The 14,419-nt window shown below is 44.5% G+C and overlaps 1 protein-coding gene across 3 annotated transcripts in view; it reads right to left on the bottom strand.

Moving 5' to 3' along the window:
* The window catches only part of TIAM2 (TIAM Rac1 associated GEF 2), a 225,279-nt gene that overhangs the window by 77,029 nt on the left and 133,831 nt on the right, over positions 1-14,419 (bottom strand). For all 3 annotated transcript variants that reach the window (XM_032338642.1, XM_032338645.1, XM_032338644.1), the window contains 2 exons: positions 7,459-7,644; positions 6,621-6,767 (listed from right to left, as the gene is read on the bottom strand). In XM_032338642.1, the coding sequence (XP_032194533.1) occupies positions 6,621-6,767; positions 7,459-7,644 (333 nt within the window). The remainder of the gene's footprint in view (positions 1-6,620; positions 6,768-7,458; positions 7,645-14,419) is intronic.

Here is a 14,419-nt window from a genome sequence, read left to right on the forward strand (position 1 = left end):
TGGACCGCAGAATGAAGCCCCGAAATTCAACAACGGCCCGTATAAAGAGGTGCGGGAGAACGGTCCTTGTCTCAAAACCCTGAGGAGCTACGGGGGCTGGGGTCACCTCGCGGTCGGCCGTGACTGGCCATCCGCGGCAACCAGGGGCCTGGCACCCACACCTGGCCCGGGCGTGCCCTCCTCATGGGCCACGACTGCAGAGGCACCAATGATCCCACTATTCCATCAATGGTCGTGTCACTCACACTCAGGGTGCCTGAAGGAGAGAAAACTGAAACTCCGCACGTTCTCACAGCAGATGCTTCTGGATCAAATGGCTCCTAATTACTACTTGATCACTGAAGGGAAGTGAGGAGCAAAATCACAATCTGGCTGTCATCAACGGGCCCTCCACCACAGTCGCTGGTAAAAGGAAAGTCTATTAGCAAGTGAGATGAGCAAAAAACACAAAAGGCCGTACATGCTCTGGGTTTTCTTAATAACAGCAAAATGTCATGGAAGACAAAGTGTTTATCTCCTTCTTGGGCCGCTGCCCAAACATCAGTTGATATGAAGGGAAAACAAAAACCTATCTATGCACGTGTGTGTGTGTGTGTGTGTGTGTGTGTGTGTGTGTGTGTTCCGCAGGGTCCCACTTAAACAGATTACTACGCCATGGTCAAGAGTAAGTGATTTCATTCCTATTTTCCATTTAAAAAACCAACATTAGCATTTTTTTTTTCCCAGTTTGGAGCTAATGACTCATGGGACAATACTTCATTCACTCGCAGCCACAGAAAGTCGGGACACCCCAAGCCAATTTTCCAGGAGAAAGAGCCAAGGCCCAGGGGCTCCACAGTTTCTGCAATGAAGCTGCTGGGGGAGCTGCCTTCCAGAGCCTCAGCGGGGGATGTGCTGTCACAATCCCAGTAACAAACACCTCCCTTCAAACTCTGCTTGAGACTCATTATTACTCATCAAGAAGCATGCTCTGAAAAGCTTTCATTTTGGGCTCGCCAAAATGTCCTTTCAAAAATGCTCAAATAAGACTGGCTTTACTCCAGTCTTAACAGATTTTGAATTAGGATGACTCACTGTTGGGACTGTTACATGGTGCCCCAATTAGAGTGGAATAGTTAAAAGATGCCTGGGACCCCTCCCTCCCAACGCTCAGGAATGGCTGCCTTTCTGTATCACGAATGGACGTCATACACTGGTTATAACGAGAAGATGGTCCTCACAAATTATCAATATACTCCAACAATGATCAGCAGAGGAAAACTAGTAAAATAGGATTCAACCAGCAACAGGCAGAATTTTAAGTCCCAGAGATACAAAAAACAAACACCCTTCATTCCGCCTGCAATTCAATTTAAACCTAGTTTTCTGAGTTCTGCAGTCCAAAAATGACACAGTTAAAGCCCTACATGTCAAAAGAATGTATATCAGCGACAATTCTTAGTTAAAGTAGGAATAAATGTTTAAGTGTATATGCTTTAAAAAAACAGATGCAATATTTTCCTCGCTGATTATAGTGCCGCTGGGACTTGTCAATTAAATCACAAGAAGATCACTTGGTAATTTGAGCACAATTTAAATAGGCACTAAGCTTAATTCTGACCATCAACAGCTTTTTTAGCAAAATTTCTCTCCAAAGCCTGATGTAACTTCAGTTAAAAAAAAAAAAAATGCTTTTGTGCAAGAATCTCTTAACATTCAAAGTAAGAATTTTAAATTATGTAGCGACAGAAGAGATACAACCTTCACACTGTTTTTTATTGCACAACAAACATGACTTCTCAACGACTATTAAAGGACTGCATCTAATCTAGACAACAGGCAGATATAGTAAGTGATACTCTATCCTTAGCGCGCTATGGACTGAGAGTACATAATCACAAAATATAAACTATACAGAGCAAGAGTCCCAATTACAAGCCTGCCGGGGCGACACAACATGGTTGCATCACTGAGGGTAAGAGGAAGCAGACCAAAGAAGTAGACATGTCCCCACTTTTCTGTAGTTCCGTGTCACTTTGCTTTTCTGAAAGATCTGTGTTTGTGCCTGTTATAGCTAAGGGGAAAAAATCCGCAGAAGATGAAATCAGGTGAAAAGCAAACACGTATTCAGAGTCTGTTTTGCAGCAGCAAGCCCTTGTAGGGACAGCACGCACACCCCAGCAGCAAGAGGGGCACGGCCAAGGTCCTTCCCTGGGGCTACACCTGCATGTGCGATCCAGCCACGGAGCTCCGAACTGGGTCCCTTAGCATCTGAGCTTTACAACACCTCGATTTATTCTGTGTATCCTTTCGTGAGATGTGCCCTAAGGTATCAGAAAAACCCAAGAGGTTATTTTTTGGCTCTGGGAATGCTCAAAATTTTTCCAGATAAATTACTGGTATTTGCCACTTCGGCTTATGAAAGGTTTCACAGGAATGCCCTACTTCCGATTCATGGGGAAACCTGTAATCGTGATACAACTTTTTTAATCAATTTTTTTAAAAAAAGATGGTAATTTGATCTGGATTTTGAAATAGGCTCCGCATGTGTGTACAAATAAAGGGGCAGGGGACTGAAATTATTATATTCACTTGTAAGTCTGACATTTTGCTGCTATGATTTATAAATAGGAAGGTTTTTGAGGGGTTTCTGGGTGGCTCAGTCCGTCAAGCATCTGACTCTCAATTTTAGCTCAGGTCATGACCTCAGGGTTGTGAGACTGAGCCCCACATGGGGCTCTCAGCGGGGGAGGGGTGAGTGTCTACTTGAGATTCCCTCTTCCCCTCTACCCTCCCCTGCCCCTGCTCACATTCTAAATAAATAAATAAAATCTTTAAAAAAAGGAAGTTTTGGATTTGGCTTCCTTGTGGTCCCATGGTTGGTCCGATCTAAGAGGAGGAAAGCACCAAGAACAGAGAGAAGCAACACAGCTACATGGCCCCTCGCACAAGCCAGTGTGTCTCACATCCAAGCTCCTGCAGCCCCTGACCTCTGAGAAGGGAAGGTGAAAGGGAATGGGGCTTTGAGTGGAGATTTTCTACCCCATCTCAGGACACTGTAGGCAGAGCAGCCCACTAGGAGCAGTGTCGACAACAACACAGCCTACTGGACAGCTCTGGGGCCCACAGTCCGGGCCAAGCTCACAGGAAAGCCAAAGAGATAGCTGTCTGTGTTGTATAATTTTAGGATCACCAGAATTTACCTCCCTTACCCTTCCTTCAGGACCCGTCAACAACGTAATACTCAACCGTTCCTCAGTGTTTCCCAACTAAATTGTCAAGTGGCCAAATTATCCCAATTAATTAAATAATACTGCCTACTTCTGCAAAAGCATATTAAATTTGTCCAGGCCTATTAAAAATCAGGTTTCAACTTCTACAAATAGTTGAGAGGTTTACTGGACATAAAACTCAAGACAAAATGATTTGGGGAAGACAGAGAAATCGCTCAGTAACATGAAACACAGCTGCAGGGGAAGGTGCAGGTTTGAAAAAGAACCCCAAAGGAAAAGTATAACTTCATCCCTACTCCCATAATTCCATTCAGAAATGGTTCTGAGTAGTTTAGTCAGAAACTTTTGGAGTCTAGACAAGGACGCTGTGCTCCGCTCCACTGAGGGCACTTGGTGATGCAAAGGCTACTGACTCACAACCTGGAGAGACTCTGTGAAGATCTCCAACCACCCCAAAAGGAACATGCAATTTTGGATTCACCAAACTCTCAAAGGAGGGTAAGTATTGCTGAGCAACAGGGGAAGTATAAACAAAAGTTGCTCTTTTGATCTTAGACTAGCCACACCACTTTTAAGACAGGGTTACCATGAATTTAGGTATCTTCAAAACTGCTCGGCATTCTGAGAATATCTCTTATTTGCCGACTAGGGACCATATGAATCCTCAATGGGGAAAAGCTGACAGCCTTCCCTTTAAGATCAGGAACACGACAAGGATGTCTACTCTCACCACTGTTGTTCAACATAGTACTAGAAGTCCTAGCAACAGCAATCAGACAACAAAGAGAAATAAAAGGTATTCAAATTGGCAAAGAAGAAGTCAAACTCTCTCTCTTCGCAGATGACATGATACTTTATATGGAAAACCCAAAAGACTCCACCCCCAAACTACTAGAACTCATACAGCAATTCAGCAATGTGGCAGGATACAAAATCAATGCACAGAAATCAGCTGCTTTCTTACACACTAACAATGAACTCTAAATGTATTTTCAACAGATTCATGTAAAGACTGTGAACCAGCACTGCCTGATTAGTGCTTGCGTCATCAATGTAAAACAAGATGGCTGCCCCCACAGCAACGTTCCCCTCACTGGAGTTATTGGGAGTTTTAAGAAAGCTAAGTTCCAGAAAATGCCTATCTGCCCCTTGAATCAAATACCTGATGGACAGGAGTGGCAGAAAAGGCTAATGAAATGGCTCTGCAATGTTCATTTGGCAGCTACCCTTTTTCAGTATTTAAACTTTTATGTTCCATAACCTTTTATAAGATCTTCATATCACAATTTATACTAATTACTCCTCTATTACATTTAAAGTTTTAACTTTGAAGGGAAAGTTGGTTTTTTTACTTCCCTTATGATTACAAAGTTTACTTTTCTTTAATGTTGTTTATTATTCCAGCAATCCTAGATCTTCTTGATAATGTTTTTAACCAAGAAGTACACATTTCTCAAGAAGTAAAACAGCTCAAAGTTGGGTTTGTCACTCTTGTCTGAATGTGCACAGAACAAGAGAACAGAAATTGGGAAGAAATATACCTAACTATTCACAGCAGTTGTGTTTGGGTAGAGGGACAAGAAATGATTTCCTTTTTCTAATTTTTATCTTCTAGATTTTGTACTGAAGTTATAAACATTAAAGATCTGGCCATGTAAACATTTATGGATACCTACCACCTCTACATCATTCAGTTACATAAATACAAACACTAATTAGTTCCCTATCTTTTTAAAACAAAAATGTTCATCAGAATGCTTTTGCCTCTCAAGAAAGCTTACGTTAAGAACATTTACCACATCGAATGGGATAAAGACCATATTAGGCTCAGATATTGTTTGAATGTCAACATCTAAGAAAAAGAAGCAAGTTATCAAGTTATTTATCATTATTAAGACAGGATTGACTGTCTTGATTAAAACAGAATTTGTCTCAAATACATTCATAGAAGTTCAATTCAAAAATATAAGCCTAGCATTAGCCAATGGTATATAGGTGACTACCATCTATAATGAAGAAATATTTTCCCACTTACAATGAACACATGATTACTTTACAATTAAACTACAAGTAGAACCACAATTTTTAAATATGATATTCTTTTCCACTGTATAGGAATATATAAAAATTTTGCAGGGATATGCAAAACAGAGGCCATGGAAAAGAGGGTTCGTGTGTTTTTGTCCACCACTCCTCCCTTATGATGCTAGGGCTATAAACAGGTCTAAAGAGTGGCTTCTACCTGTGATTCACACAATTCCCAAAACTAGGACATACAAGCAAATAAATATCCATATAAAATCAGAAAATCAAGTTCCAGATGTGACCCTCTAACACTGGAAGCCTATTCAGAACAACAACATGTTACAAGTACAACCAGGAGTTTCCTCAGACTTCATCACATTTTTCCTTTCCATTTAAAGGATCAGATTAACACATAAAGAATTCACCTTTTCAACAGCCTTTGGAAAAACAATAATCCTAAAACATATCAGTCTGCAACATAAAATTCATTATCATCTATTAATGTCATTAGGAAATAATTCAGATAGAAGTATTCAAAATGTTCTGAAGACCATTCACTATACATGAGCCCCATTTCAGCAATGAGTGCTCAGATTATTTTTAAAATATTAAAACAGGGGCCCCTGGGTGGCTCTGTCGGTTAAGCATCTGCCTTTGGCTCAGATCGTGATCCTGGGGTCCTGGGAGCCAGCTCTGCATGGGGAAATCCCTGCTCAGCGGGGAGTCTGCCTCTGCCCTTCCCTCTGCTCCTGTTCGTGTGCTCTCTCTCAATTAAATAAAATCTCTTTAAAATTACTTACTTAAAATAAAATAAAATATTAAAGCAGGTGTCCTTCCTCAAGGACAATCAGCAGCTGTAGAGCCCAGTATAGCAGAGCCCTGGGTCCAGGGAGGTCGAAGCCAGGCCCCGCCCCACGGGCGCCATGGGAACAAGGGTGAGGAAGGGACTGAACCTCGCTGCCATGTCTCAGGCTTCTCATCTCTCAAATCTGATGACAAAATGCCTCCTGTGTGTCATCAAGTTTAAGTGAGAAACCTGTCCAGCGCTATCCATAGAATTTGGTTGCCGTTATTCTATTATTAATTTTACATGTTTATTTTAATATCAAATCTTAGAGGGAAAACTATTCTAAAGGCAACGATTCTGACTACGTCTGTGTGCCCGGAGCTGCAGCTGTGAGCAAGGTGTGAACGCATTTTCGGAAGTGCCAACAGGAAGCTGGGCGACCTGTGTGTTCCCCTTCGGGAAAAAGCCCATGCCAAGACTGCATTCCTTTGAATCAACTTCTATCTCATTCTTAACGGCTGCTGAACATTTGTGGTCCGCTGACCGTCTAGGATCTCCCGCTAAGCCTGCTGTCCCTCCTGTTCTGGGGAACTCGCCTGAGGTACAGAAGGTCTTTTTTCCTTCCCTTTTCTCGCCAGCGTGTCCAGCCCTTTTAGTGAAGAAAATAGACCCTTCTTGTTCCTTCCTCGCTGGGTCAGTGAGAGTGTTCTTTTCCGGAGGGCAGAGTCATCTCTAGAACATACCTAACGAAAAACACAGGTTTCAACCTCTTAAGGCATATTACCCGGGTGACAGAATTCATTGTGGCCTGAACAGAAGTAAGCCCTGCTTTCTGTGATCATCACTTCTGCCCCAAAGCTACTGCGTGTCTGACATACCAGACACGCATGCACCGTATGGCTACCTCGTATCTAGATAACACCAGCCGAGTTTCAATGTTCTCATCTCTCCAGGGTGAGCAGTGGGGTGGGTAAAAGGACCCGCAGATGCCCCAGGCTGGAGCTCGTGCTGGCCACGGAAGCCAGCCACCCGGGAGCCGCCGTGGAAAACCCAGCAGGGCTCTGTGTAATACGGACAAAACCCCCTTCGCTCAGCCTCTCCATTCTTCCCACCCTCCTTGCCTCTCTTCAGGGATTTCCACCCTCCCGACGACCCTCCCGACGGAAGGAAGTGAAACGGACAGAACGGCAGACGCAGAGGGGAATGTTTCCTAACGGTCTACGAGTCGCGGGGTTCCTAGAAGCGGCAGCAGAGAACTAGAGAGTCCTGGAGCAGGGCTGCCTCCCACCCTCCATCCCCGCAGGGTCCAGCCCCGGGGACTCCCTGGGCAGTACTGGGCTAAGTCACAGGGCACCTGACGGGCGGTCCGCTGGGAAAAGGGGAGCATCTGCCCTCCTCCCTGAACGCCACACACAGCCTTTCCCAGGAACTTACCAGAGCATGGAAAGAAGAAACCGACAAGATGCCCAGCCTGCCGAGGGCCAGCTTGGAGGGGCGGCTGGCAGCGGCCAGGAGGCTCTTGGGGTTTGGCAGCTCCCCGCCTTGTAGGCTGGCCAGGTAGCAACGCATCCTAAACAGATCCATGTGAAACTTCTCCAGGTTCTGCTCCCACTGCTGGATCTGTTTAAGAACAAACAGGGGTGATTGAAATGAAAATGAGGTTTCATGAGTCCAACTGAAAATACGGTCCCTTTCACAAACGTCAAGGAACAATTTGTTTCAGCCGGTGCTACATGGTGGAAATGAACCTTCCCTGCTCACCCCCTCTCAAGCCCTCCTGCCCAGACACAATGGGTCAGACAACACCAGACTTCATCAGGATGGCGCAAAACAGAACAAAGCCGGTGGGCTCAATCCAAACCCAGGCCACACCACCATGACCTCTGGAGAACTCCGGCACACTAAGCCGTGCCAACCGAAGGCAGGATACACAGCTGTAAGTAGTTGTCTCACTTTGTTTAATTTCCCTACACACTGCCAGCCTCTGATCTTACACCAGATTAGCCAAACTGCACACAGACAGATGCTGGATGACAGACACGCTGTCTTTTACGTGAATGCTCCGCATTCTGAGTAAATGACTCGATCAGAAGCAAAGGGACTTCAGGGGTAAAGGCAAATAGAGCTTCTACTCCAATTTTAAGTATATTAGAGAATAATCACCATCTCTACATCTGAATGAAATTAAAACGCATTTTCACACCAATGAAATGTCAGTGAGCTTTTTCTTCAAAATTGAAGTTATCAATTGGTAAAGAAAGATGGTCAGATTCTGAGGGCCACTTTCCCTCCTGCCAAGGATCAAAACACATTTACTTTTAAGAGAAACCAGAAGGTGAAAAAGGCTCTATTGTAACTTGCCAACACAGGGATCCAGCAGCAGAGCGGAAAGCTGCCCTCTCAAGGGCGGTCAGAGCTTCTCCACATTCAGGAGAGGGTCTGCAGTGAGGGCTTGTCATAAGGGTGCACGTGTCACTTCACCCGTACCAGCATCGGTGCTTCAGCCAGGGTTAGCCTCCAGGCAGGTTCTAACTCTTCACAGCAAACCTTCTAGGTCAATCGTTAATTCCGGGTAAGTGATATTTTGAAGGGTCTCCAATATTTAACACTCTGGTCCCTTCAGTCTCTCCCGAAAGAAAAGCAACACAAACTCCGGCCACTCTCACACAGCCCCCACTCCAAGTCCTCCGGATCAAGTTCATCAGAAGGTCACCCTGCACCTTCTGTACATGGAAGAAATACAATGGCTACCAGATCTAAAATGATCTGTTGATTCATTAGGTCTGTCAGCAAAGCTACAAAGTCCCAGATTCTCAAACTCCATAGCAAATTTAACCTTGTGGAAGCTTCTGTACATGCATGTTAGCGACCTGATAGCCACCTGGTGTTGGCCTTTCATGAATACTAGAAGGACCCGTTGGCTTTTCTCAATGAACATGCCCAGTCCAGATATGTGAGGAATCTATCCAGTAAGTAGGATGTCTAGAAAACCACCTCCAGCAATTCTGGTTCATAGCCTTAGTGAGGACAGCTCTGGACTAAGAAGCCAGTCCAAACTCTCTCTTCTTCATCTTGCCACATTAGAGAAGTCTAGATTCTAAAAGTAACAAATGGTTATTACACAACCATAAACTGACACCTACCAGAAGCTGTAAGCCACGGGAGAAACTATACCCCAGTTCTGCCTCTCAAATACCTTCTCTGCTGATTTCCTGAAAAATCTACAATTACAGACACCTTCTTTTGTAGAGATGAAGTTCATTAACATATGTGATTACGTTTCAAGAGAACTGGTATCTCAATCAATATTATACATGGCAGAGGTCATTTTAAAATTAAATTTCATGAAAAACACAAACCAGAAGGGACTTTATGACTTCTCCATTTCAACAATTTTCCTATGTTCATCCTGACTCAGCATTTGGGATGGTTAGTCCTATAGGTGTCAACGTGACTGGACCACTGGGTGTCCAGAGTTGTGGTTAAACATTACTCTGGGTGTTTCTGTGAGGGTGTTTTTGGATGAGAATAGCATTTAAATGGGTGGGCTGAGTAAAGCAGATGACCCTCCCCAGTGTGGACGGGCCTCTTCAACCAGCTGAAGGCCTAAATACAGACCCGAAAGGCCGACACTTCTCCAAGGAAAAGAGAATTCCTCCTGCTTAGTGGCCTTCCATCTGGGATACTGGCTTTTTTTTTCTGACTTTGGACTTGGAACTGAAACATCAGCCCACCCTGGGCCCGGAGTCTGCCAGTCTTGGAATGGGAAGGGTACCATTCTAGAGTCTTGCTGACACTGCAGATCTCGGGACGACCTATGTGTCTCCAGTCATGTGACTGTGTTCGTTATAATAAATCTCTTTATAATACATCTATTTATGCATAAATAAATGTGTGCGCAAGCATGAGCAGGGGGTGGAGTGGACGGAGAGGAGGAAGCAGGCTCCCCACTGAGCAGGGAGCCCGATGCCGGACTCAATCCCAGGACCCCAAGATCACGACATGAGCTGAAGGCAGACACTTAACCAACTGAGCCATCCAGGCACCCCCACATTTTAAGCATTAACAAAAAATATAAACATATTTTATAATCAAAATTATGAGATAAAGGAGATAAAGATACATTTTTATAAATGTAATGGGAGAAACAGAAGACAGCTTTGTAGCTATTACAACTTTACGTTGGGAAATTTCCATCGCCATCATCACTAACACAGTAACATTATCTGACATCATGTTAATCAGGGAATTTCTGGAGATTTCTTTCGATGATCAAACACTAAAATGCCTAAAATCAATCCCTTTAAACCAAGACTGTTTTTTCCATTTTTTTTTCTAACTTCCTTAAATACTGATCATTGTCCCTAGATATTTCTTTATTTTCTAAGATAAATATCAGGACACAAAAATAAACACTCAACTTCTATGTAGACTGAGCTTTCATTTCTTCTAATGCCTTGCACAAAACAAAAAACAAAAAGAAGACATGAAGAGAACTCACTCTAAGGAACTGACTTCCGCTGCAAAGGAAAAAAGTACTAAGAACAAAATTAAGGAGGAAAACCCCCACTTTTAAGCTCTGTCACAAACACAGTGCAAAAGTTTCCCCTCTTGCTAATACGGCTACGGTCACCGAATGAGGTCAGAGAGGTTATGGTACACATAGACGTGGGGAGCGGGGAGGAGGAAGCCTAATGCTAAAAATAACAGATGAATAAGTGATACATAAAAACGATGACCAGCACGTTCCTTCCACACCCAAAACCCCTAGAAAAATATTTTCTATCATTTAGTCATTTGGTCACTTGTCCCTTCCAAGATCTGTCCCAAAAGATCATCAGTTTTTCCTTTTTGGCAAATAGGATGAAAATCTCCCATGCAGTATTTGCCAGGCCCTACAACCTACCCTTCTCAGAAGAATCCATCTAGTGACACGGTTCACACCGAAGTTAATGAGTGCTTAGAACAGCCAACTAAGATTTAGAGAATGTCTTTTGTCTTTTCCTCTGAGATAGAATTTACATACCATAAAATTCACTCCATTTTAAGATAAATACATTTCCCATCAAATCGAGCCCAAAAATCCAAGGTATAGAAATCATTTAAAAACGAATTTTGGGGAAGCAACTGGGTGGCGCAGTCGGTTAAGCATGTGACTCTTGTCTCTCTTTTTTGGCTCAAGTTGTGATCTCAGGGTCGTGAGATCGAGCCCCGTGTTGGACTCCAGGCTCAGTGTGGAGTCTGTTTAAGATCCTTTCCCTCTCCCTCTGCTCCTCCCGACCGTGCTCTAGCTTGCTCTAAAATAAATAAATAAATCTTAAATTTTAAAAAAGCTAATTCTGGGGCACCTGGCTGGCTCAGTCAGTAGGGCACGTGACTCTTGATCTCAGGGTTGCGAGTTTGAGCCCCATGTTGGATGTAGAGATTACTTAAAAATAAATAGACATATATATACTAAGTATATATTATACACACACACATATGTAACACATAAAAATAAAAACTAATCTGTTTTATGCAAAACCATTCATCCCATGACTAATCAGCAAGAAAAACACAATCTGATTCGTTACTGAGAGGCAATACAGCCGAGTGGTTAGGAATGCACATGTGTGATCAAATCCTAGCTCCCCCACTTGTCAGCTCTGTGACATTAGAAAATGTATTTAGGGGCGCCTGGGTGGTTCAGTAGGTTAAGCCTCTGCCTTCGGCTCAGGTCATGATCTCAGGGTCCTGGGATCGAGCCCCGCAGCAGGCTGTCTGCTAAGTGGGGAGCCTGCTTCCCCCTACCTGCTGCATCTCTGCCTACTTGTGATCTCTGTCAAATAAATAAATTAAATCTTAAAAAATAAAAAAAGAAAGAAAGAAAGAAAATGTATTTAACTCCTCTCAGGGTCTATTCACTCATCTATCAAATGAGTGACACATACAGCTTTACCTCACGTGGCTGCCATGAAATCACACACCAACACGGCCCGAGATCGGTGCCTTGATAAATAAGATCAGGGGCCATGAGGATGGGGAGTGAGGCCAGAGAAAGGACACCTTAGCTGGGGATGGAGGGAAGGCGTGAGGGAAGGAAGCCCAGAGCTGGCGTTGAGCTGGGGCGGGGCCCACAGAGAGGAGCCTCAGTGAGTCAGAGTGGAGAGGAGACACACATCCACTCCCACACTACTTCGGGCAAAGCACCGGGGATCCAGAAATGGACAAGTTCCAAATCCTTTAAGAGCTCATTGTTCAGACCAGAAGCAGCCTTGAACACAAGGGGTTAATTAGAAAACAATGAGATGAGGGCAAGGAGAGAGACTCCAAGAATTATGGGGTATAAAAGAGGTCCCTGGGCGAGTGGGCAGGAAGGTAGGAGGAAGTAACCCCTGAACCCTTCCTCACAGATGAAGAGGCATGATGAGCGCAGTGAGGGTCTATATGGGTCTTCTCTGCCTGAGGAGAAAAACCCCAAAGAAAGGGGTGGAACCTGCAGGAAAGCTGGCCCTGCTAGGTAAAGGTAGGACAGGTTATCCAGGGCTTTATCTCACAAGCAGGAGAAGCCACTTAGAGTGTTTTTAAACCCAGCAATGATAGGATCAGATCTGCTCTACAGATGCAAACACTCCAGGTTCCTATGGAAGATGCATCTGAGGAAGGGGAAAACGGAGAGCCTCCGCAGCGGTCCAGCAAAGGGAGAAGACAGTCCGACTTACCCTCCATCCCTCACCCGCACACTGTGTGCCTGAGAAATCGAACTGCCAGGCTGCGCCACGGCATTTCACTCTGCCTTTGCTCATGCTGACTCTTGGCGTGGCATTCCCTTCTCCATTCCTTGTTAACTCCTCACTTTTCAAGAAGCAATCCAGGCATCCCTCCCGCAGGAAGTCTTCCATGATTACACGGGAGGCTAAACTTCTGGTTTGTCTTCCACAACCCTCTGGAATATCATTTGCTCTCGAGTCACCAAATTATGTTGCAATAATGTGCTTCACTGACCGGCATCCCCTAGATGGAGAGCCCCAGAGGGCAAAACAGCATCTTCTTTGACTCCCCACTGTGTGCACATTTGCTGGACCCAGAGACGCACTTAATAAACATTCACGGAGCTAAACAGAATGTCCGGAACCTCCATCATCCGGCCTCATCTCCTCACACCTCTTTCACCAACACCTCCCTCTCCGATGTTTTATTCCCCAAATGGCTTCACACACACACACACACACACACACACACACACACACACACACACAAACTCCATACTGTATTTTCCTCAAGGCTTCATTCACTTTGTTCCCTCCCCCTCACCACAATTTCCAACTGCCTAGATTCCATTCATCCTCTTTACCAGATTGAAACTAAATAAATACTTAAAAGGAAGCCCACGTTTCACAAAGCCCAGAGCAGCTCCGAGCCGTCTGCCCCAGCCTGCTGCTCCGGCTGCATCCTCTGCCCCATTCTGACCGCCTCCCGCCACCGGGGCCTCATGAAGCACTGCGCATGGGGGGGGGGGGGGGGTGGCGGATGAGGCCTGAACACACAGAATGCATCAGGATGCAGCGAAGCCATCTGGGCAGGGGGAGGAGGGGGGCCAAGACCGCCAAAGGGCAGTGAGGTTTTGTCCCTGTTTACTTGTTTAAAATAATGAAGGGGAAGGAAAATAAAGTTCTAAGTGGACTTAATTTACAGCTCTTCCTCCCTCAGGACTTCAAAAGGAATCCGACATGTGGCTGGCCGCACGGTCTGCTCCACATTGGATATGCTCAAATGAAAGCTGCGTCACCCTGCCCGGTTCCCAGCATCTCCAAAAGGCCCCGGGACAAGCCCGTGGGATGGTCTCTTTCAAGCAGAGCATGTCACCGTGCCATGCTATGAAGTCCTGCTGTTACTGCTAGGACAGTGTCATTTTATCTTTTTATTTGGAAAGGGGGCACACAACGATCTTCTCCACCCAAACACTACAAAGAAAATCTGTTCCAGAGACTTCACCGTGCATGATGTAACGTACTTCGTAAGTTCTGCTCTCACTAGGCTATAAATGACTCTATCTGAGGTTCTTGGAATCTCTGGGGCAAAGCGCTACATAAATATTTTCTTTTATGTAAAATAAAATAGAGTGACGTTGCGAGTTTTAAGTGGTAAGTGAAGAAAGCACTACTGCTCTGTTAAAGACGTTTTTAAAAGGTCGTTTAGAAAAAAAACGTATAGTTAGGAGATATTTGAGAGATCATGTTCTTACTGGTCTTGATTTGAAAATACCTTTGCCTTTGTAGCTTCGCATAACATTCTCGAGTCAAAGATCATCTCATAAAAGTAAATCTAAGCATACTCTCTGCGTCGGCAAGTAAAGAGCTAATAACTCTCTTTACAACCATCTGGAAAATGAGCAAAGGACAGTGAACACAGCAGA

This window comes from Mustela erminea, chromosome 4, assembly GCF_009829155.1.
Source record: "Mustela erminea isolate mMusErm1 chromosome 4, mMusErm1.Pri, whole genome shotgun sequence".
NCBI classification, from domain to species: Eukaryota; Metazoa; Chordata; class Mammalia; order Carnivora; family Mustelidae; genus Mustela; species Mustela erminea.